Source organism: Rhinatrema bivittatum, chromosome 6 (assembly GCF_901001135.1).
Source record: "Rhinatrema bivittatum chromosome 6, aRhiBiv1.1, whole genome shotgun sequence".
NCBI classification, from domain to species: domain Eukaryota; kingdom Metazoa; phylum Chordata; class Amphibia; order Gymnophiona; family Rhinatrematidae; genus Rhinatrema; species Rhinatrema bivittatum.
The window spans coordinates 260,221,439-260,242,880 of NC_042620.1; the positions used below are offsets into that span (position 1 = coordinate 260,221,439).

Below are 21,442 nucleotides of genomic sequence, written 5' to 3' on the forward strand. Positions count from 1 at the left end.
GCAAAGAGGAATAGCACACCAGAGGAAATCAACATACCCAAAAAAAGAAAAAAAAAAAAAAAAGAAATACACCTTCCTTCTCAAAAATAAATAATTTGAGTCTTTCTTTACAGTACTGGGCCTTTGAATTTGTAGATTAAATGTATTTGTGCTGTTGCCGCTTGTGTTGTCTTTGACAAGAGCTTCGTCATGGAAGCCCCACAAAATATCAGACGGGGAGAAGGATTTCTTCTGATGGAAGGTGTTCCAACGTCAGTTCCTGGAGCACTGTAATTTTTTTGCATTGTAAGAGAGGTGGGAGGGTAGAGAGAGGGAAGGAGGGAAGGCAGACATGAGGGGGGAGGGGGGAGGGGAGGAGGGAGAGCTGTCTGCAAAGGATGCTGTAAGACTTCTTCCAGGGAGGTGGGTGGAGAGAGAGGTAAGGGTGGGGAATGAAAAATGCACACAAACTTATATAGATACAGACAGATACACTGGAATAGAAGTTCCCTAAGCCAGAAGTGATTCTGAGACATTCCAGCACAGCTCTTGGTGTACATTCAAGCTTCTTCTGTTGTCTTCAGACACCTTAATTGAATTTATGAAATATTTCCCCTTCTTTGTTTTCTACATTGGAAGGAAGAAAGAGATTGAGAAAGGAAGTATATTTTTCTCTTTACAGTCAAGAAAGACCTGGTAAGACATAAAACACTGTCTTCACTACCATGCCTTCCTGGGGTCCAAGCGCTGTCTTCGCCACCCTTTGTAGCCATCTGTAGCTGCCTCCCTCCTCTGCCCACCTCCCTTTTTAAAAACAATAAACCATATTTAACCTCACCTATTTTTTTTTTTTTGAATGGTTTCAAAAGTCTCAAGTCAAATTTCAGCACCTTGCTCTATCCTTCCTCATCCTCAATCTTTTCAAATCCTTGAGTTCAAGGTGCAAGGGATCTTGGTATGTCACTTCCCCTTCCTCCCCTTTCTCCCCTTTTCTGCTCTGTGATGACTTCTCTTTGACCTTTGTTTTTGTTGTTTGCAATGCCGGAGCAGACCCGGGGGCTGGAGAGTAGGGGAACGCGTTTGAGGAAGGGGGGAGGGGAGGGGTGGTCCTGGTAGAACGGTTAGGGATAGGAAGAGGGGCGTTTAATGGGCCGTTGTTTGCAGGGGAGGAGTTTAGAATTGGAGATGGGGGGACCAGCAGCTGCTGTTCTGATGGAGAGCAGGAACATTGCTCCTGCTGCCTCCCTCCTCCTACAGCCCCTCTGGCTGTTACCATGGAGCCGCAGTTTCAGCACCGGCCCGGGGGGAACAGCTCCCAGTGACAGAGCCCCGCCCCTGCTCAGCACTGATTGGCTGCTCGCGTGAGAGCAGGCGGAGGTGCTGGGATTGGGGGGGGGGGGGGGGGGGGAAGGTTTAGCGGCTCCACGTTCTGTGCAGACTCCATTTATTTTATTGTATTTACTTATTTATATTTTTATATCGTTTTCAGAGCCAGTGCAAAATGATTCAGATTCAGATAACTTTATTGGCATAACAATTTTACATGTTGTTACCAAAGTGATTAAAATGAGTAAAACAGAAAGTAAGAAAAAAAAAAGGAAAAATACAAAATAATAATAAGTCAAGCAAAGGTACAGGTTATGGAAATTACAGCGTCATGGACATGTTTCAGGTTTTGGTGCTGATCCGTATTGTCCCTGTTCGGGTTTCATTTCTGGCCTGCTGACAGAATACCACATATTTTGCTGCTTTTGCTCCTGCTTCTCCTCTTTCCCCCGGGATTATGAAGTTTTTCCTGCTCATTCTTTTTGTGGGAAAAGTTTACAAGTCTGATACAATACACATACCATTTAAACAACATAATACATTGCTCTAAAAGCATGGCGGAGCATAAATAGGGATGTGGGAGGGAAACGGGTAGAAATAGAGTGGGAAGAGAATAGAGATGGAGGAGAGATGACAGGGAAATGGGGAAGAAAAGAAAGCAGATGGGAGAGGAGAGGTAGAAACCTCAAATCTTTAACATGCCTTAAGCTCGAATCAGAGAAACACATCCCTCTATATCCTAATGGGATTTTGTGATGCATGTATTAAGGGGTGGCAATGCAGACAGAAAAAAATATAGCAGACTAGCAGACAGGGCAGGGGTTAGGGAGCAGACTGAAAATGGCATGAGAAGGACCTGAGAAATGGCCTGCGTGATTGACGACACGGATTTTATATTCAGTTCCTCTTTCTCTGTTTCTCTCTCTCTTTGTCCCCCAGTTAATAAATTGCAACATTTATGATTTTTGGGAGAGCGAGAGGGAAAGAGAGAGCATATAACTAGCTGAACACCTGCTTCAGGTTTTCTCCCCCTCCCCCTCTCTTTTTTCGCATTGCAGTGACTCAGCTGCAGGCTTGCAAGGGCAGGCAAACTATGATGGGAAAATCAATATTATATTCCTAGTACTGCAGCACGCAGAGAGGCTGTAGTGCTGAGGTACTTGATCCTCCTCTCCCCTCCCACCTCGCTGTGCTCAGTGCAGGCACAGCAAAAGAGGAAAGCACATCATATAGGAAACAGTTATCCTATAAACACACCTCAGTCTTGCCCTGCAGAACCCCTGCTATTCCAGTACCGGGACGCACGCACACACCCCTCACCCCTACCCTGCAGCACTCTTGTTATTCCAATAAGGAGGACCTTGCTTTTGACCTGTCCTTCCCCCCCCGTGTGTGTGTGTGTGTGTGTATATATATATATTTTTTCACACACACACACACATATACAATATAACTATTATACAGCTATGTGGGAGGGAGAAGGGCAGTCCTCTTTATTGGAATAACAAGAGTGCTGCAGGACAGGAATGAAGAGTATTAGCACATATACGTATTTCAAGATTCTCTTTTGCTACTGTATGTGACCTTGGGACAAGTCATGTTATTTCCCTGGGACACTGAGGATCTATCTGAAAACAAAGTCATAGGAGAGTGACAGAAAGAAACAGCAAGGAAGATATAAATTTGCAGAAAGAGAGAGAGGACAGAGGTATAGAGAGAGAGTGAGAGAGGACAGAGGTATAGAGAGTGAGAGAGAGAGAGAGAGCAAATTCTAACCTTCCATGCGACACCAGTAGATCAGATGAATGCAGTAAGAAGAAGCTACATTCACCTACCCCCACCAGAGGACTCTGGCACAGGATTGAAACATCAAGCACAAAAAAGATAAAAATCACAATTCAAATTTCACAGGATGCGTGAAGGAGGCAGCGCATCCTACAGCCATCTCCTGCCACTCCCTCTGATGGTTCAACTGGGATTCCACCCACTTCCAATCAACTACATCACAAAATGCTGCTATTTTATTTTAAATTCCCAGCCACGTTATCCTAGCCCCTTCCCTAAGCATTGCATGACTCATAGTCCTGCCTTCTGCACAGACCAAGTGAAAACAAAGCATCCCAGAATGCTGAAGTATATGTGGGTTTAAAAAAAAAAAAGAATACAACATTGGATTTAAAGTATCCCTGACAGCTTGGAATTAGTATGGGAGGAGGGCTTAGAGCAAGGGAGAGGGAGGAGGGAGGAGGGAGAAAGGAGTATGGGGGAGGAGGAGGGTATGCATCAGAGCACAGAGAGATTAGAAATGGATGAAACATGAAGAATCTTGAATTAATTCCAGCTCAGAGAGAGAAGGGGATTTGGGAGAGCGAATACATTTCAGACATTTTTCACCCTTCTTCTCTTGCAATGCTGATTTTCATGCACAGCCCTCAATTGGGGGCAACACGGGTAGCTTTATAGCAAGCTCATTCCCCCTTTCTTCCAACTCTGCCTGCCCTTTGGATGCAGGAGAGGAACTGGCCAGAGTCTGAACCACTTTACCTGCCCCATTGCTGGGTAACCAGAGGAGGAGAGATTATGCTGCAACAGGACAGTGAACAGTGGGCCACAGAGCGACTTCTGGACCTATTCTTGGCATTGTCTACGCTGCCAGTGTTAGTGTTCCTCTGGCATTGTTATCGGGTGGGCTGGGAGGAGATGCCACAGGCCATTATTGCTCCCCTCAGCTTCAATGAGGGGCTGCCAGTTGGCACAGACCTAGGCACCGTGATGGATCGCCGTTTGTACCGCTATCTGCAGGACTATGCTGGGCGCTACTCCTGGTCCGGCATGAGCAGGGTGCACAGGGGGATCCGCCGGCAGTCATGGAACCTCAGAGAGCCCCGTGGTGTGCAAAGCCCTGGAGTCTTCTTCCTGCCTGACCTGCCCTCTGCCCCCTACCTCTCCCGCGACGCACAGCGGCACGACGTCGAGACACTGGAGCATGGATTCCCTGCCATCCTCATGGACTTTGGGGGGATTCAACGGGATTTCACCAATGACACCAATGGTGCAGTGGCTGCAGGATGGACACTGAACACTGGAGGGGGGCAGTACACTTTCTACCTCTACCGAAAAGGCATGCGTGTGACAGGGAATTGCCGCAGCTGTCCACGTATCTACCGCCTGCTGAGCTCCCTGCGCACCTTCATCGGAGGCAACATTTTTGGGAATGCTGGTTTCTCTGTACTATTGCCTGGAATGATGGTACCTGGAAAATGCGGGCCAACCAACACAAGGGTGAGGTGCCAGCTCGGTAAGAACCCTTTCTGTGTCCACCTATCAGCTTTTGGGTTACTTATCCAGGGGGGTAGGGGGGGGGGGGGGGACTGGCAAATGTGCAAGGGAGACATTGTCATTATCTGCACTCAGTGCTACCCCCAACCTGGAAAGAGCGCATCTTGGGGCAGGTGCAATAATTGTGGGCAGAAAACAGGTGCTTCAGTGTTGAGCGCCTATTTTCCTAACACATGCCCAGTCATCATTCCTGGATGTGCGATTCAATATTTAAATGAGGGGTCACACTAAAAAGGATGCTCTAGGGAAAAATGTGTTTCCCTAGTGCTTCCTCAGCATGGGGTGCACAGGAGAGGTGGCTGTCAAGCAGGTTAGGAAGTGGACGCTCAATCTACAGGTGTCTGTTTTTTTCCCACTGCCAGCATAGACACAAGCAAAATGCATGACCTGGATCCTGTATCTTGTGTGTTTATTGGGCATCCAGAATTTTTTTTTTCAAAAACTTTTTTTTTTTTTAAACTAAATACTGTTTTATTTGGTTCCTCCTACTAGTATCACGGCGATTCTATTAGGAGGAATCACAGAAAGCAGGAAAATTATTTGGATCACGGGGATTAGCTAATAGCCTCATCTACATGAATTTCCATGTGATGAGCACTATTAGCTACGCGGTGATTTGGAGGTGTGTTTTCGACCCACTAATCCCTGTATTGGATCGGGGGTTATGGAACACGTCCAAAACCCGCATCCAATCGCGTGTTAAGCCACGCGCAGCGGCCAGCACATTGAGTATAAGTCTCTATGATTTCTATTTAAATTTATAAATCACAAACAAACTGAATGGCTAAATGCTTTATTACGCTTCACACTCCACCAAGGAACCTTTGTTCAGCTAATAAGTGTCTTTTATCAATACCATCAATCAAAACGGCACATCTATCAGAGGTTAGAGAACGAGCTATCTCGGTTGCAGGCCCCAAATTATGGAACTCATTACCCGAGGAACTTAGATTAGAAAAGGACAGGAAACTCTTTTTAAAAAAGCTGAAAACGTTACTATTTTAAAACGCCTATGAATTAGCGGCAGAGTAATGATCAATATGTTTTGTTGGATCCTCCACTAAGCTGTTTCCTTGCTTAACGTTGTAACACCTGGCTTTATTTGATATTTGTTTTACTTTATTTTTACTTCAATTTTTATTTTCTTTTACTTGCTAGATTGTTTTTAGTTTTGTATTTTATTTTTATTATTTTACACTGTTTATATTTTGATTAATTTTTAACCTTGTTTTTTTAAGATGTATTGTTTGTATTTTCTTATCTATGTGACTAATTGTACATCATCTAGATTGTCCACAGATTGACGGTATATTAAATGAATAAATAAATAAACAAAAGTATTGCAGCGGTCCTCTTGCTGGTACAGAGCCAACATTTCCATTCCTTGCACTCTTAATCCCGGGAAATCCTCTCTTGCAGCACCGCACTGAACAAAAGTTTTGGAAATGTTGGCTAAGCCCTGGCTTTTTGCTTCTTTAGGTAACTGAGCTGTAAGGGGGTGGAGATGGTGAGACATGATCTGTTGGATGCATGGTCATTGCGGGAGGCTGGTGCTTTAGTGCACTGTATAGCGCTCTGGTGTATAATCCAGTGCTGTATGAATAAATAAATAAATAAATAAATAAAGCTGGGGCATGAGCGGGCACGAGCTTCCTCCCCCAGTACCCCAGCAGTTGAACCTGAGGAGTGGGAGTTTCCTTCCTAGCAGGGCTCCGGCAGGCGAAGCTTCCTCTCGCCGGTAAACTACAGCAGTGCCCATGGAATGCAGCTTGGTGAGCCTTGTGTGCCCATCGCCTCGTTCTGTCTCGACATCCTTGCAGATGACAAGATGGGCCAGGACCGCTTTCCTTGCCATGGGTGGGCTGCTGCCACTCTGTGCTCCCGTGTACTCACTCCAGGCAGCGCAGGGCCAGAAAAACACTGAGTGGGTGCCCTTGCCCCCCCCCCCCCCCCCCCCATGCATTTCCTATTTAGCATAGAAGCAACAAGGGTCGTGTAGACGAAGAGGACCAAAGGCACAATCAGGCTGATGCAATGAAGTGCGTCCAACCTAGCGCCCAGCTTAACGCGCGTCCGTAACCTCAGACGCAATAAGGAGGATCAGCGCGTCCAAAATGCCCGTCCAAACAAAGCCGGAGCTAATAGCGCTCATCACATGTAAATGCCATGAGGATGAGGCTATTAGCTAATTTCCCCCTCAATGCAAAAAAAAAAAAATCCCCGTGTGCCCAAGGCGCGCTTTTAAACCCATGAAATTTTATGTCTGTCTGCTGACGGCAAGGGCTCAGCTTAAAAAAAAAAAAAAAGCAAAAACAAAAAACTGCTTTGCTGTGGTTCCTCCTACTTAGTATCATCGCGATACAATGTAAGAAGAACCACAGAAAGCCGCACCATGCAAAAAATAAAATAAAATAAAAGTCTTGACATAAAAGAAATAAATTGGGGGGCTTACAATGTACAGCCACAAAATACACACTCCGGACCGTGTCTATCGTGTGTGCGCACTGTGCCGGTAAAATAGCTGCCGCGGAAAAAAACCAATTGCTTGTAAATTGAGCGTCCGTTTCCCTAACCCACACACAGCCACCTGTCCGGGGCGCCCCATCCCATGGATGCACGATTTATCCCTCGCGCGTCCTTTTTAGCGCGGCGGCTCATTTGCTTATTGCGTCCCAGGCGCCCAGGAGAGGTGACTGTGCGCGTGTTAAAAAAAAAAGCGTGCCCAGTTTGGATGCACGTTTTTAGCACGTCCATATTATATCGGCCTGAATGTGCACTAAGTATCCCCTCGGCCCACACTACTACTATTAGATGGGACTGGGAAGGAGGGAGAGAACAGAGGATAGAGAGAGGAAAGATAAAGCAGAAACAGAGGGAGTGAAAGAAGAGACAAAGAAGAGAGGAATAAGGCAATTTAGAAAGTGAATGATAGGGTGATAAATTGGAAAGACAAAGAAAGATTACAAAAATCTCTATTACTGACTCAGGACTTTGTTAGCTATAGTCAAACTGGGGTCAAGAAACTGGAGAGCGAGGTAGAAACAAATCTTAGAGTAGGCTAGGCTGAGGGCAAAAACACGGCCAAAGAAATGAAAGGAAAACAGGAGAATAAGAAAATTTGTGGGGAAAGGAATCAATAAAAACAGGGACTCAAGTTGATAAGATATTATTTTTGGTTCCTTGTGTTTTCTCTGTGCTAAACTGTGGTCCCAGATCCAAACCAGATGTCATCGCTCAGGTTGCTTACATTTTCTGAATTGTCCCCTTCTACTGTTCAATTTTGCTTCTGCCTCTCCTGTTTGCATCTAACATTGATTTTTTTTTTTTTCGCTGTCCTTGACTGCAGGCATTAAGATTCCTCCTGGCTGTGAGCTTGTGGTAGGTGGGGAACCTCAGTGCTGGGCCGAGGGACACTGCCTCCTCATCGATGATTCCTTCCTGCACACCGTGTCACATAATGGTAAGAGAAGGAGAACATAAGAAATGCCATGCTGGGTTAGACCAAAGTCCATCAAGCCCAGTATCCTTTCTCCGGCCGTGGCCAGTCCATGTCCAAGTCAGGCTATCAGGCTAGGCTCAAGGCAGCTTACAATCAAATTTATGGTTAAGTTCCTATTACATTAGTGTAACAGTTTTCAATAACATAATGAAACAGGTACGAGGCATGTAAAGATATGATCAGAGTTACAGGGTGGGATTACATTGGTCCTTTAAGGAGTAATAGAAGGAATGGAAGCAGTACAATTCCATTAGATGGATTAGGGAGTCAAGGAAAATGAAAGATACAATCAGGGGCAGCTTGGCCTATCGGGGGATCGGGCATCCCCCAGTGGGCCGATCACTCCAGTCAAGTGGTCTGCCGTGCGCGGCCGTGACAGAGCCACGCTCGGCAGACCACGTGATGTGTCCTGGGCCGGCCTGGGCAGCGAATACCCAGGCCGGTCCCTCATCGTGAATCCACCGCTGGATACAATAGTGCAGTTGCAGTGGGAGGACAGAACCTAGTGCAATGTAAGAGAGAGTCACTAAGTAAAAGAGCTGTGGAGGATGATACAGTCCCAGGATCAAGTTTCTAGTAGCCAATAGAAAGAAGGGAGTCTTTATTACTGGCATTTTAACAGTTTTTAGAGGCAGAATTTAAGGGACGGCTTGACTGAATAGCCAGGCCTTGGCTCTTTTCCTGAAGGTGAGGTAGGAAGCCTCCTAGCATAAGGATAGCAGTGTCTTGTTTCATAGTTTAGGAGTTGAATGCATGAAGTTTGGTGCAAGTTAATCCAGCAGAAGCAAGAGGGGGAGAGGATAGAAAGGCCACTTGGTAGGAGCAAAGTTCTCTTGCAGGGGTATAGGAGAATAGAAGCTAGGATAGATTATCAAAGGCCATGTGGTTTATGCACCTAAAGACAAATTAGAGAGTTTTGAATTTAATTCCATTTGCATCTGGGAGCCAGTATAACTGATTTATGATAGGGCTTATGTGGACAATTGCTTTGGCCCCTACCAAAATTCTAGCAGTTGCACTTAGTAAGAACTGGAGGCATTTCAGGTTGTCCACAATAAATATGCATGAGATAGATTTGCATACAGTAGAGGGAGTGCATACACATTTTTCTCATGCATATTCATTGTAAATATCCTGAAAACCTGGCCTATTTGTGGCACTTGAGGACTGGAGTTCATCATCACTATCCTAAACTGTAGCAAAGTGCACTAAAAGTGTCATGAATAGCCTAAGGCACCATAAAGGAGTACTAGCAGTGGCAGGAGTTCCAAAAAGCACTGTGAGAGGAGTAAAGAAGTAGCAAGAGTGGGAAGAACACTCTAAGGCTTCAGAAGAGGCACCAACAACAGTGGTATGAACCCTTGAAGGCAGCACAAGAGACAAAGTGGCATCAACAGCCTAAGGTACCATGAAGGGGGAATGAAGCAGAAAAGGTGGCAGAAAAAACCCCAAGGCACTGATAAAGGGAAAAAGCAGCACAAAGAGTGGCATTAAGACACCAATGTACCACGAGAGGTGCAAAGCAGCTCCCCACAGTGGCAAGAACATCCTAAGGTATAGAGTATGGGGGTGCGACAGCAAGACCATGAAGGAGGAAAGTCTGGGATTGGCAGCAATGCTGAGTATTATTTATTTAGTTAATGTATTTATTTCAAAACATTTATATTCCTAAGGTGTAGGATAAGGGCTATTGCAGCAAGGCGGGGTGGCACGGGAGATATCTGTCTTCCTTGTCAGATTTAGTACAAGAGAATAATCTGTCATCAGTATCATTTTTGTGACATAAGCTTTTATTATATTCCTGACTTGAGAACTGATCATGCTGCTGGGTGGAATTTTAGTTTTATTGTGAAATATGCTTTCTAATTGAAACTTTGGTCACAATCAGAACATGACAACAGTCTTTCATCAGTGTTGCTTTCCTGATCACTTGTGAGGTTTGCTTTATTAAGAAAGCTTTTCCCATATTCTGTAGCTGAACACATTCTCTTCACTTTATTGATTTTCTGATGTTTCATTAGTTCTGTCTTCCTGCTGAAACTTTTCTCACATTCAGAACATGTAAAAGTCACCCTGTGCATATTTTCTATTGTACATGCCTTTCTTCCTTCTGATTGAGGGTTTTACTAAACTCTGTATATAAATGTGTGTGTATATATATATTTACATAGATCATATATACATCTTTCTTCTGTTGTATGATTTCTCTGCTCTTCCTGTATGTGTGTGATATTACTGGCATGTTGCTCATACACAAGAAACGTTTTAGCTGAATTTCATTGCTTCCTTTCTGAGATATATCTATTCCTGCACTTTCTTCCCCAATCAGAACAGAAGGAAGTATCCTTTCTGTGTCTTTCTGTTAACATCTTTTTTCTGTCCATATTATAACTGAGCTTCTAGTGATCACTATTTTAATGTTCCTGGGATCATCTTTTTCTGAAGATGGGAGAGTGACATGGGATAAACACAGGGGATCCTTAGTGGTTAAAGGATTGAGATGAAGGAAATGGGTTATCCATATTAACTGAGCTAACCGGCACAGAGTGGCAGTTACTGCCTTAAGGAATAAAAAAACTATACAAAATAAAATACAAATAAACTTTCTGAGCAGACAGGATGGACCACTTGGGTCTTTTTCTGCCATCATTTTCTGTGTTATTGTGTGTTAGAAACAGAAAAGAACTGAGGAAAAACTTGATATTTTTTCTTTTTGGGGACAAAATACCCCAGTATAAACAAGAAGAAGCAGAGTGAAAAAACTAAGCTGGAATCCACTGTTCCACTGTAAACCGAGGTGATGTTCCTAACATGCCTCTGTATATAAAAAACCTTAAATAAATAAATAAATGGGAGAAAAAGCTTTTATTTTTTAACTTTTTATTTTTGAGAAAAAAAGACCCCATTATAAATAAGAAAGAAGAAGGGTGGAAGAATAAGGCTGGGATCCTAGAGATGTACAACAAAACAGTAAGGTAGAGAACCAGAAAAGAGATGGGGTGGGAAGAGAAAGCAGAGCTGCTTACCTGTAACAGGTGTTCTCCAAGGACAGCAGGAGGTTAGTCCTCACACATGGGTGACATCACCAGATGTCAGGCAGAGATCACATATCTCATGAGGATCCGTAATGGAAATGGTTCTCGGGCACCATGGTCATTGATGAAAATTGGATGTGGCCATGACGGAACAAAAAAAAAAAAGGGGCTGCAGACACAAAACAAAGGCAGCGGCCATCGATGGCCAGCAGGATCAGAGGCACTGCTGCCAAGGGGGGAATTGACCACAAAGGGAAACTTACCAGAAATGCCAAAAACCCCGACTAGGATACTACAGGGAAGGACCGAGAGGGATCTGGTGATGGAACGATACTGAAAACCGCAAAAAAACATGATGATAAACAAAGTTTTCCACTAGGCCAGAAACAACCAAAGTGAGCTCAATCAGACCACAAGGCTTACAGTTCCGCAGAAAAGAAGAGACTGAAGAAAGACCTCGCATGGATGCATGGTATGGGGCATGCTGGGCATGCTCAGTGTGCCTAGTCAAAGTTCTAGAAACTTCAACAAAAGTTTCCGCATCAGGGCTCCATCAGATGATGTCATCCATGTGTGAGGACTACCATCCCGCTTGTCCTCTGAGAAACTTTTTTTTTTTTTTTTTTCACTTTTTACATTTTATTTTGGGAGCAAAACACCCCACTTTAACCATGGAAAAAAATAGCGTTAAAGAACTAGGCTAGGATCCAAGCAGCAAACAACAAGAAGACATAACCCCACCCCTCCCTACGGTATAGCATCAGCAGTATGGCAACTAGACATAGCAGCAGCAGGACTTCCCAAGGTGGTACATCTGGGGCATGGCAGCTGTGCAGAGTGGCAGCATGACTTCCAAGGTACCTTTCAGTTGTCTTGCCACAAATATGAAAATTCTGTAAAGCCCAAAGGCAGATTGATTTTACAAAAGGCCATCTTTCCCCATCATGTCTGGCATCAGCTTTGAACAATGATGGCTCACAGTGTCACCTCTATTGAGAAGATACATTCACTGGGCACACCGGTTGGTGCGCAGTATAGTCAATGCTAAGCCACCTTGGTTAGGTCTGTCAGACTGCAGACTTGTATGCCCAATATGCCAATGGATCTGTATCCATATCATCAATAGGCTCTTTTAGAGAGTGTGCCACAGAAATTTCTGCTGGGATCTCTCTTGCCAGCTGCTTTAGCAGGTCTGCATCAGATGGTTCTGAGGGGGCAACGGGGCTTTGGTGTATTGAGGTAGGGGAGGAAGTACTAACTGACAGGGTGCTGCTCATGCTTACACGAACTTTCTGGGGTGGCCAGTCTTTCCTTTGCTCTATCCTCACTGTGCCTCTGCCACTCCTATTCATACACCCTAGTTGCAAATATCTCCTTTATATTTGTTAAACACTGGGACTGGAGACTACCTTTAACCCATGGATTACAAAGTGTGGCCTGCCTCTATGTATTGTTTTGTGACAGAGGTTTCAGACTCACTGCTCATTGAAACCCTCCAGTATATTTACAGTAGGGATGACCCCCACCCAGGGTGGCACTTCTGGAAACCAGATCGTCCATGCATCCTTATTTATTTATTTGATTTATATTCCACATTTCAGCCATTTCAAAGCAGATTACATTCAGGTGCTGTAGGTATTTCCCTGTCTCCAGAAAGCTTCAATCTGTTTTGTATCGGAGGCAATGGAAGGTAAAGTGACTTGCCCAAGGTCAGAAGGAGCAGCAATGGGATGTGAACCCTGGCTTTCCTGGTTCGCAGCCCGCTGCTCTGCTTGCAGGGTTTCAGGATTTCTATCAGCTGCCTCATTACTTCCCAATCATGGATGCCCCAAGGGTTAATCCACACCCATGTCTGGTTCCAGAGACAGATCATGAAGGGGCATCTCCTGCTCCACTAACCTCTACAGCATCAGATAGGTGGAAGTCCAGTAGGTGCCAACATGATTCCAGAGGCATCCTCAATTCTTCCTACTTCTCATGGAGAAGCTGCCCCCTCCTTCGAAAAGATGGAAATGCTCCCCTATTTTCTTGCATCTTTCTTATCAGGTCTTCCAGGATAGGGCTCCTCTGGTCCTTAGGCCCCAGCCCTGGGGTATACCTCACTACCAGGTGCAGCACGTGTGAAAAATCAAACCCCCCTCCCAGCATTGTCCTTATCATGTTTGCACCACCATCTGTCACAAAGAAACCTGTCTCTCTGGTCCAGCTGCCAACCCTACAGCATCTTTCTTATGGCTAACAGAATATTTCACAAAGCATGAGGGCTATCCCTCTGCATGCTGATGCTTGGAGCTGCCGTCTGCCCCTGCTGAGGCCAGATCCCGTCAGGGAGTGGTAAGCATAAGTAGTGTTTGTGCTAGTCCATATATCAATGGTGAAATGTACACTACACCCTTCGCCTTAACCAGCTGCACCCGTGTACACCTACTCCTCCAGCCTTTACATACAGTGCCATCTTGCCACCAATATGATCTGCCTTCTCATATTGATATAATTTATACCCTGATATCAGTGTCCCATTGGTTACCTTCCTCCATACCCAGATATCAGTGTCCCATTGATTATCCTCCTTCAACCACCTCTCTCAAATACCCATTATGTCTATATCCTCATATAATGCCTTACATTCTAAATCACCACTTATTTTTCATACCTGGCATTCTTATCCAGCTGTTTGAAATATGCTTTTTTTCATTTGTATTCTCAACCTGCTTATTAGCAGATGATAGAGGTAGTTTAGAGTCATTCCTAGCTGTGTGCTCTATATTTAAATCCATCTGTGCTACATTATCCTTTATCACAGCCTCTCTATTGGGATCTTCCTCGTTTTGGAAGTATCTTGGGAAGATACACCCCTCTAAACCATGTGCTCCTGCGTGACTGCCAGCTTTCCCTCATGGGCTAGTTCAGGGGTGCCTTGTCTAATCCTCAAGAACCATAAATGAGTCTGATTTGCAGGATATCCACAATGAATATGCATGAAGTATATTTAGATGCACCACTTCAATTCTATGCAAATATATCTCATCCATATTCAATGTGGACACCCCTGTTCTAATTTAAAACCTGGTCTATCTCCTTTTTAATTGTTTGTACCAGTGGTCAGGTTTCACCCTGATTAAGCTGGAGTCCATCCCATTGGAATATGTTCCCTGTACTGTCCTCAGCTCTCAACCTGTTAACTTGACTGTCTACACAATCATTTAAACCTTGTTCTCAGCTTCAGATTCCAAAGAAAACTTAGTGCTTGAATACCAAACATTTATTAGCATGCTAACCAGTTCACATTCACAGAATGAGAAGGCATCAAGAGCAGCTACACAGATAGTAGAGACTATCACAGCTGTGATAAGTTCTGTATGGCAGCTTAGTAGTCTGAAGAAGACAATTGGAGCTGAGATAGAAGCTGTAGAATGTGAATGGTGAAAAGCGATGCTTCTGCCAGCCTGCAGAGTGCTCACTTCCAGCTGAAGAAAATCACAGGAAGCAAACTGTCCTAGGCATGCCTAGCAGCAAGGAATCAATGAGAGCAGGCAAGAGAAAGCAGACAGAGAAACAAAGCAAAACAGGAAAGATCCAATCAGGAGCTCAGAATCATTCAAAAGACAGCCAATCAGGAGAGAGCGCTCTACAAGTAGAGAACCCAAGTTGTGGCTATCATCAATAAGATGACAGAATGATAGCATAACAAGGAAACATATATACATATTTTCAAATATACTGAGAAGGTATAACACTCCCCCCTTCCCCAGAACGTTCCTTAGTTTCTAAGAAATCCTAAATTCAAGAAAGCATGGGATAAACACAGAGCGATAAGGATTGGGAAGCTGAATAGTTGATGTGGATGGGCAGACTAGATAGGCCGTAATGGTTTTTTGCTGTCATTAGGTTTCTATGTTTTTAAGTGTAAAACCCTCTTCCCTGTCCCCTAGTCTTATCCATCCACTAATGAGTCCGGAACTCAGCCTGCCTTTGGGGTCCTGAATGTGGATCTGGGAGCATTTCTGAGAATCCAGTCCTGGAGGGTGTAGATTTCAAATTTATTACCTAAGAGCCTAAATTTATCAGCCAGAATCTGACTCCTGCACCTTCCTGTGTAGTTGGTACCCACATGAACCTCAACAGCTGAGAGAGTGTTACTCAGCGGCATCCAAAAGTACAAAGGCAGCACAAAAAAGTGTGATGGTTCAGGATTTTTATGCTAAACAGCCTATGCACTAACTCTAGAGCATGGGAACTAGGAAGGGTTCTTCATGCACCACCAGCTGGATTTTCAGGATATCCCCAATGAATATGCATAAGAGAGATCTACATATAGTTGGCTGCATCCATGCAAATCTCTCATATGCATATTCATTGGGGGATATCCTGAAAACCAGTTTGTGGCGTTCAAGGACCAGAGTTGTCCATTCGTGCTCCAGAGCTTATGGGCAGGGCTTGCTCTTCCATTGGGTGAACTAAGGAATCGTCTAAAACACCAAATGTTGGAGGTGAGCTAGCAAAATCACAGTGTTGCCTATCAATTTTGAAGGAGGGCATAGCACACAGCACCAGTCACAAACATTTTTAAAACTTGCAGCCAGCACTTCCTAATTACTAATCTTGTGCATCGCAAGAGTGGCAGTCAGAACATCAGACATGTTGGCCCACGAGGTTTCAAAATGCTTGCGGTGCTGGCACGGAGTAGCTGGCAGAACTCAGCTAGCCAGCAGCCAGCCTATAGGAGTCACCCCCCCCCCCCCCACTCCCACCTGGAACCAGTGGTGGAGCTCATCCTACCAGCAACCAAAGCCTGCGGGAAGGGCTGCTGGCAGAGCTCATTCTGCCACCGACCGACGACAGCAGGAGGAGGCCTGGAGCTGCTGGCAGTAGGCTGGAGTTGGCACCAATAGATAAGTCTGAGTGGGGTCAGGAGGGGCAAGGTGAAAGGTTTGCCTAGGGCCCCTTATAGCCCTGCATCAACCTGAGTATGGGTTAAGTAATGTCTAATGAGAAATAATAAACCTTAAAGATTTTTTTGAAGGGGATGGAGAAGGGGACAGGGATAACAAATTGCTATAGTTTCTCTTTCCCCATCACACATGCTGAACCTCAACTCATAATTTCTCTCTTTAGCCGTATTTCTCTCTCTCTCTCTCATTTTCTTTTCCTACCTCCTCCTCCTTTCCTATATTTATCTCAGGGTTAGCCAAATCAGGTCCTCAGGAGCAACTAACAGGCCTGGTTTTCAGATTATGTGTATGCTACCTCTGGACGAGGTGTTTGCATACAATTATGTCAGTACATGCACCTCTATTTCATGCATACTTATTGCAAAGATCATGAAAATCAGACGTATTGTGGCTTTGAGTCATGTTCCTCGAGTACACATAAAAAAAAGTTCTTACGTGCAATATTTTAAAATCAGTGTGCAGTTTTCTCAGAAACACCATTCTAGTTTACTTTTCTTGTACGTGCTGCGTTTTCAGAAGCTATATACGACCTGTGCATGTGCACATAGCTTACAGGGAACATTGTTTGAGGACCGCAGTTATTTCTCATTCTTTCACTGGGTTTTAATGCATTCTGCTACCAGCTGGGTTCTCTGGACTTCCATAATGAATAGGGTTGAGATCTCAAGCATATTCATTGTTGAAATCCTGGAAGGCCGACTGGGTTGTGGCCCTGGAGGGTTGAGTTTGGGAACCTCCTGTGTTAATCGGTTTGTTATTTTTCTCCTCCCCTTCCCCGTTGCAGGCTCTGCAGAAGATGGCCCACAGGTGCTGTTTATTGTTGACCTCTGGCACCCCAATGTGGCAGCAGTTGAGCGCCAAGCTCTGGATTTCATCTTTGCTCCAGGACGATAAAGTTTAAAGGAAACCTCCCTGGTGACTTCCACGGTGGAGAAGTGCCAGCAAACCAGGCCAAGGGAGGAAAAAAAAGCCGAAAAGTTCTTCTGCAAAAAAAGAATGCAGTGCAAGAATTCCCTCTCACTTCAACATGAGGAAGCAGAGACAAAGCTGGTAGAGGTAGGGTTGCCACCTAACTCAGCTCATCTAGTTCTGGTTTTATCCTTTTATATTTCTGGACTCAATTCTTGCTTTTCTATAGCTATTGGAACTATAAATGCCAGGTACAAGGGCAAAAAACAGACCTAGAGCAACTTGTAAGGAATAACTTTGGACCTAGGTTGGCACCTGACCTAAGTGCCCCATCATCCTAATGGCCAAATGAGAGAGGAAGAATCATAGTCCCAAGTTTTTGCCAACACTATCATATATGGAAAGCCAATGTTGAATCCAGAGGTAGTAATTGAGGCTGGCGTTTTCCTTTTGCAAAGTAAACCTATGTTAAAGCTAGGACCATGCATCTTGTGCCACACAGGGCCACTTACCTATGGGTAAAAAGGGGCAGCTGCCCCAGGACCTGCACAGCAGGGAGCCCATTGTGTAAGATCCTTAATAGTAACCCAGATAGGCCAGAAGGACATCTCATGCTGTGTTTACAGGTGCTGCCATGGGCCAGAAGGAAGAGGTGTACACACGTGTGTCATTCCATGCAGCCCAGAAGGTGGTGTGTCAGCTGCCATCCCATCATCCAGCCCAGCGGAGGAAGCTATAGCAGCAGGCCAGTGCCACCAGCCTAATAGGAAGCTATAAGGCACAGCACAAAGTTAATGTTAGTTGGAGGTTGCCAGAGGCTGGCCTGTAGGGGGAGAGGGTAAAGAGGTTTGGCAGGCTCCTTACGTAGTTAAAGTGGCCCTGGTGTCAAGTGGCTTGAAGATGGGCAGTGATGTCCCAAAGACATTACATGGCAGGGTATATGGGGCATTGTAAGTGTCTTTACTATTGGTAGTTTATATGGAGTATTCACAGCAAAAGGGTGATGGTGATAAAAAAATAAATAAAATCTTCCACTTAATAATTAAAAGCTAGACTAACATTCCATTACACAGTGCTGAGCATCTTTGGCTTAAATCTAAGTTAGTAATTGATTTCAGAATATACAGGCAAAAACTGGTAGTCTATAAGTCAACTACTGACAATATGAAGACCATCCCGATGCAATCCATGATCTCTTGCCCAAGAGAGTTATTTTACACTGTGAATTTCCTGATGGCTCAGCCTAAATAAGACAATATCTCCTTTAAGAGTTTTGCCTGCTTCTTTTCTGTAGAGCTTAACAGCTCTCCACCCACCTTCCTAATCCACAGGCTGCAGCCTTGGCTCCTCACCTTCACCAGTGCAATTCATCTTGGAAGCTTCTGAAGCTGTCTGCCTCTGCCATTAATGAAATCATAAGCTGAAGGATAATTTCCAATCTATGAATTTTGTCCCTTTTGTCCTCCTGAAAATGTATTTAAGAACATAAGAACATGCTATACTGGGTCAGACCAAGGGTCCATCAAGCCCAGCATCCTGTTTCCAACAGTGGCCAATCCAGGCCATAAGAACCTAGCAAGTACCCAAAAACTAAGTCTATTCCATGTTACTGTTGCTAGTAATAGCAGTGACTATTTTCTAAGTCAACTCAATTAATAGCAGGTAATTGACTTCTCCAATCCTTTTTTAAACACAGCTATACTAACTGCACTAACCACATCCTCTGGCAACAAATTCCAGAGTTTAATTGTATGTTGAGTGAAAAAGAACTTTCTCAGATTAGTTTTAAATGTGCCACACGCTAACTTCATGGAATGCCCCCTATTCTTTCTATTATCCGAAAGAGTAAATAACAGATTCACATCTACCCGTTCTAGACCTCTCATGATTTTAAAGACCTCTATCATATCCCCCCTCAGCCATCTCTGCTCCAAGCTGAAAAGTCCTAACCTCTTTAGTCTTTCCTCATAGGGGAGCTGTTCCATTCCCCTTATTTTGGTAGCCCTTCTCTGTACCTTCTCCATCGCAATTATATCTTTTTTGAGATGCGGCGAGCAGAACTGCACACAGTATTCAAGGTACGGTCTCACCATGGAGCGATACAGAGACATTATGTCATTTTCCGTTTTATTCACCATTCCCTTTCTAATAATTCCCAACATTGTTTGCTTTTTTAACTGCCGCAGCACACTGAACAGACGATTTCAATGTGTTATCCACTATGACGCCTAGATCTCTTTCTTGGTTTATAGCACCTAATATGGAATGTAATATTGCGTAACTATAGCATGGGTTATTTTTCCCTATATCCATCACCTTGCACTTATCCACATTAAATTTCATCTGCCATTTTGATGCCCAATTTTCCAGTCTCACAAGGGCTTCCTGTAATTTATCACAATCTGCTTGTGATTTAACTACTCTGAACAATTTTGTATCTTCTGCAAATCTGATTATCGCACTCATATTTCTTTCCAGATCATTTATAAATATATTGAAAAGTATGGGTCCCAATACAGATCCCTGAGGTACTCCACTTCCCACTCCCTTCCACTGAGAAAATTGTCCATTTAATCCTACTCTGTTTACATAGAAACATAGAAATGACGGCAGAAGACCAAACGGCCCATCCAGTCTACCCAGCAAGCTATACACTTTATCCATTTTTTTTCCCTTTTTCTCTCTCCCACCTGGTACTATTGGCTTCCAGTACCCTCCAGCCCTAATTCCCCTCCACGAATGTAGAGAGCAGCTCTGTATCTGCATCCAAGTGAACATCCAGCTCAATTAGGGGTAGCAACCGCTGTAACAAGCAGGCCACACCCCTGCCCCATACTCTTACCCACCCCTGTTTTCTTTTTTTGTTTGTTGTTTCCTGTCTTTTAGCCAGTTTGTAATCCACGAAAGGACATCACCACCTATCCCATGACTTTTTACTTTTCCTAGAAGCCTCTCATGAGGAACTTTATCAAACACCTTCTGAAAATCCAAGTATACTATATCTACCGGTTCACCTTTATCCACATGTTTTTAACTCCTTCAAAAAAGTGAAGCAGATTTGTGAGGCAAGACTTGCCTTGGGTAAAGCCATGCTGACTTTATTCCATTAAACCATGTCTTTCTATATGTTCTGTGATTTTGATATTCAGAACACTTTCCACTATTTTTCCTGGCACTGAAGTCAGGCTAACCGGTCTGTAGTTTCCCAGATCGCCCCTGGAGCCCTTTTTAAATATTGGGGTTACATTAGCTAGCCTCCAGTCTTCAGGTACAATGGATGATTTTAATGATAGGTTACAAATTTTTACTAATAGGTCTGAAATTTCATATTTTGTAGTTCCTTCAACACGCTGGGGTGTATACCATCCGGTCCAGGTGATTTACTACTCTTCAGTTTGTCAATCAGGTCTACCACATCTTCTAGGTTCACCGTGATTTGGTTCAGTCCATTTGAATCATTACCCATGAAAACCTTCTCCAGTACAGGTACCTCCAACATCCTTTTCAGTAAACACCGAAGCAAAGAAATCATTTAATCTTTCCACGATGGCCTTATCTTCTCTAAGTGCCCCTTTAACTCCTCGATCATCTACCGGTCCAACTGACTCCCTCACAGGCTTTCTGCTTCAGATATATTTTAAAAAGTTTTTACTGTGAGTTTTTGCCTCTATGGCCAACTTCTTTTCAAATTCTCTTTTAGCCTGTCTTATCAATGTCTTACATTTAACTTGCCAATGCTTATACATTATCCTATTTTCTTCTGTTGGATCCTTCTACCAATTTTCGAATGAAGATCTTTTGGCTAAAATAGCTTCTTTCACCTACCTTTTTAACCATGCCGGTAATTGTTTTGCCTTCTTTCCACCTTTCTTAGTGTGGAATATTATTTAGCGGATGTGACTGGACATAAGCTTCCTTCCCCCCCCCCCCCCCCCCCCCCCCCCTTATTTCACTGTATCCATCTTATTGTTTTACTGTTTTTTTATCATCTTATACCTTCCTTTGTTAGTCCTGCACATGTTTCCCCTTGTATTTCAGTATACTTAATGCCTAGTATTTCAGTATCTCTCACTCCTTGTTCGCCATTATTTATTTAGCCTCTCTATTTCATTATATCTTATGCCCTCTATTTCTGTATTTGTATCGCAGTATTTATCTTATGCCCTGTATTTCTGCTCTTCCCTTGCCTTGTTACCCCTGTTCCATCTAGCTGCTATTTCTGAGTTTCACCCTCGTCTGTTTTTGTCTTTGCACCTCCCTGCTCTCTGATAGTCTGATCTCCTCCTCCCCTGTTTGTTAGTATACTTCCCCCTACCTTTCACCAGTTTCGTTGATCTTATTAAATTTCTCCCTTTAGCTTTTTCCCCCTCCCCCCTTTCTGTTCTTTAGTTCTACCTCATTCC

At 44.0% G+C, this 21,442-nt stretch overlaps 1 protein-coding gene across 1 annotated transcript; it reads left to right on the forward strand.

The window, feature by feature from the left end:
- The first annotated feature begins 3,885 nt into the window (after nt 1-3,885).
- Nucleotides 3,886-17,024, forward strand: ASPHD1 (aspartate beta-hydroxylase domain containing 1). The gene is made up of 3 exons (XM_029607949.1): nt 3,886-4,603; nt 7,991-8,104; nt 16,915-17,024. Exons 1-3 carry the CDS (start codon nt 3,886-3,888, stop codon nt 17,022-17,024), a joined length of 942 nt encoding a protein of 313 aa, XP_029463809.1.
- Nucleotides 17,025-21,442: the final 4,418 nt, after the last annotated feature.

Coding starts and splice junctions, on each gene's coding strand:
- ASPHD1 (XM_029607949.1), top strand. CDS start 3,886: ATGCTGCAACAGGACAGTGAACAGTGGGCCACAGAGCGACTTCTGGAC. Junction 4,604..7,990: donor AAGGGTGAGGTGCCAGCTCG/GTAAGAACCCTT, acceptor CCTTGACTGCAG/GCATTAAGATTCCTCCTGGC. Junction 8,105..16,914: donor GCACACCGTGTCACATAATG/GTAAGAGAAGGA, acceptor TCCCCGTTGCAG/GCTCTGCAGAAGATGGCCCA.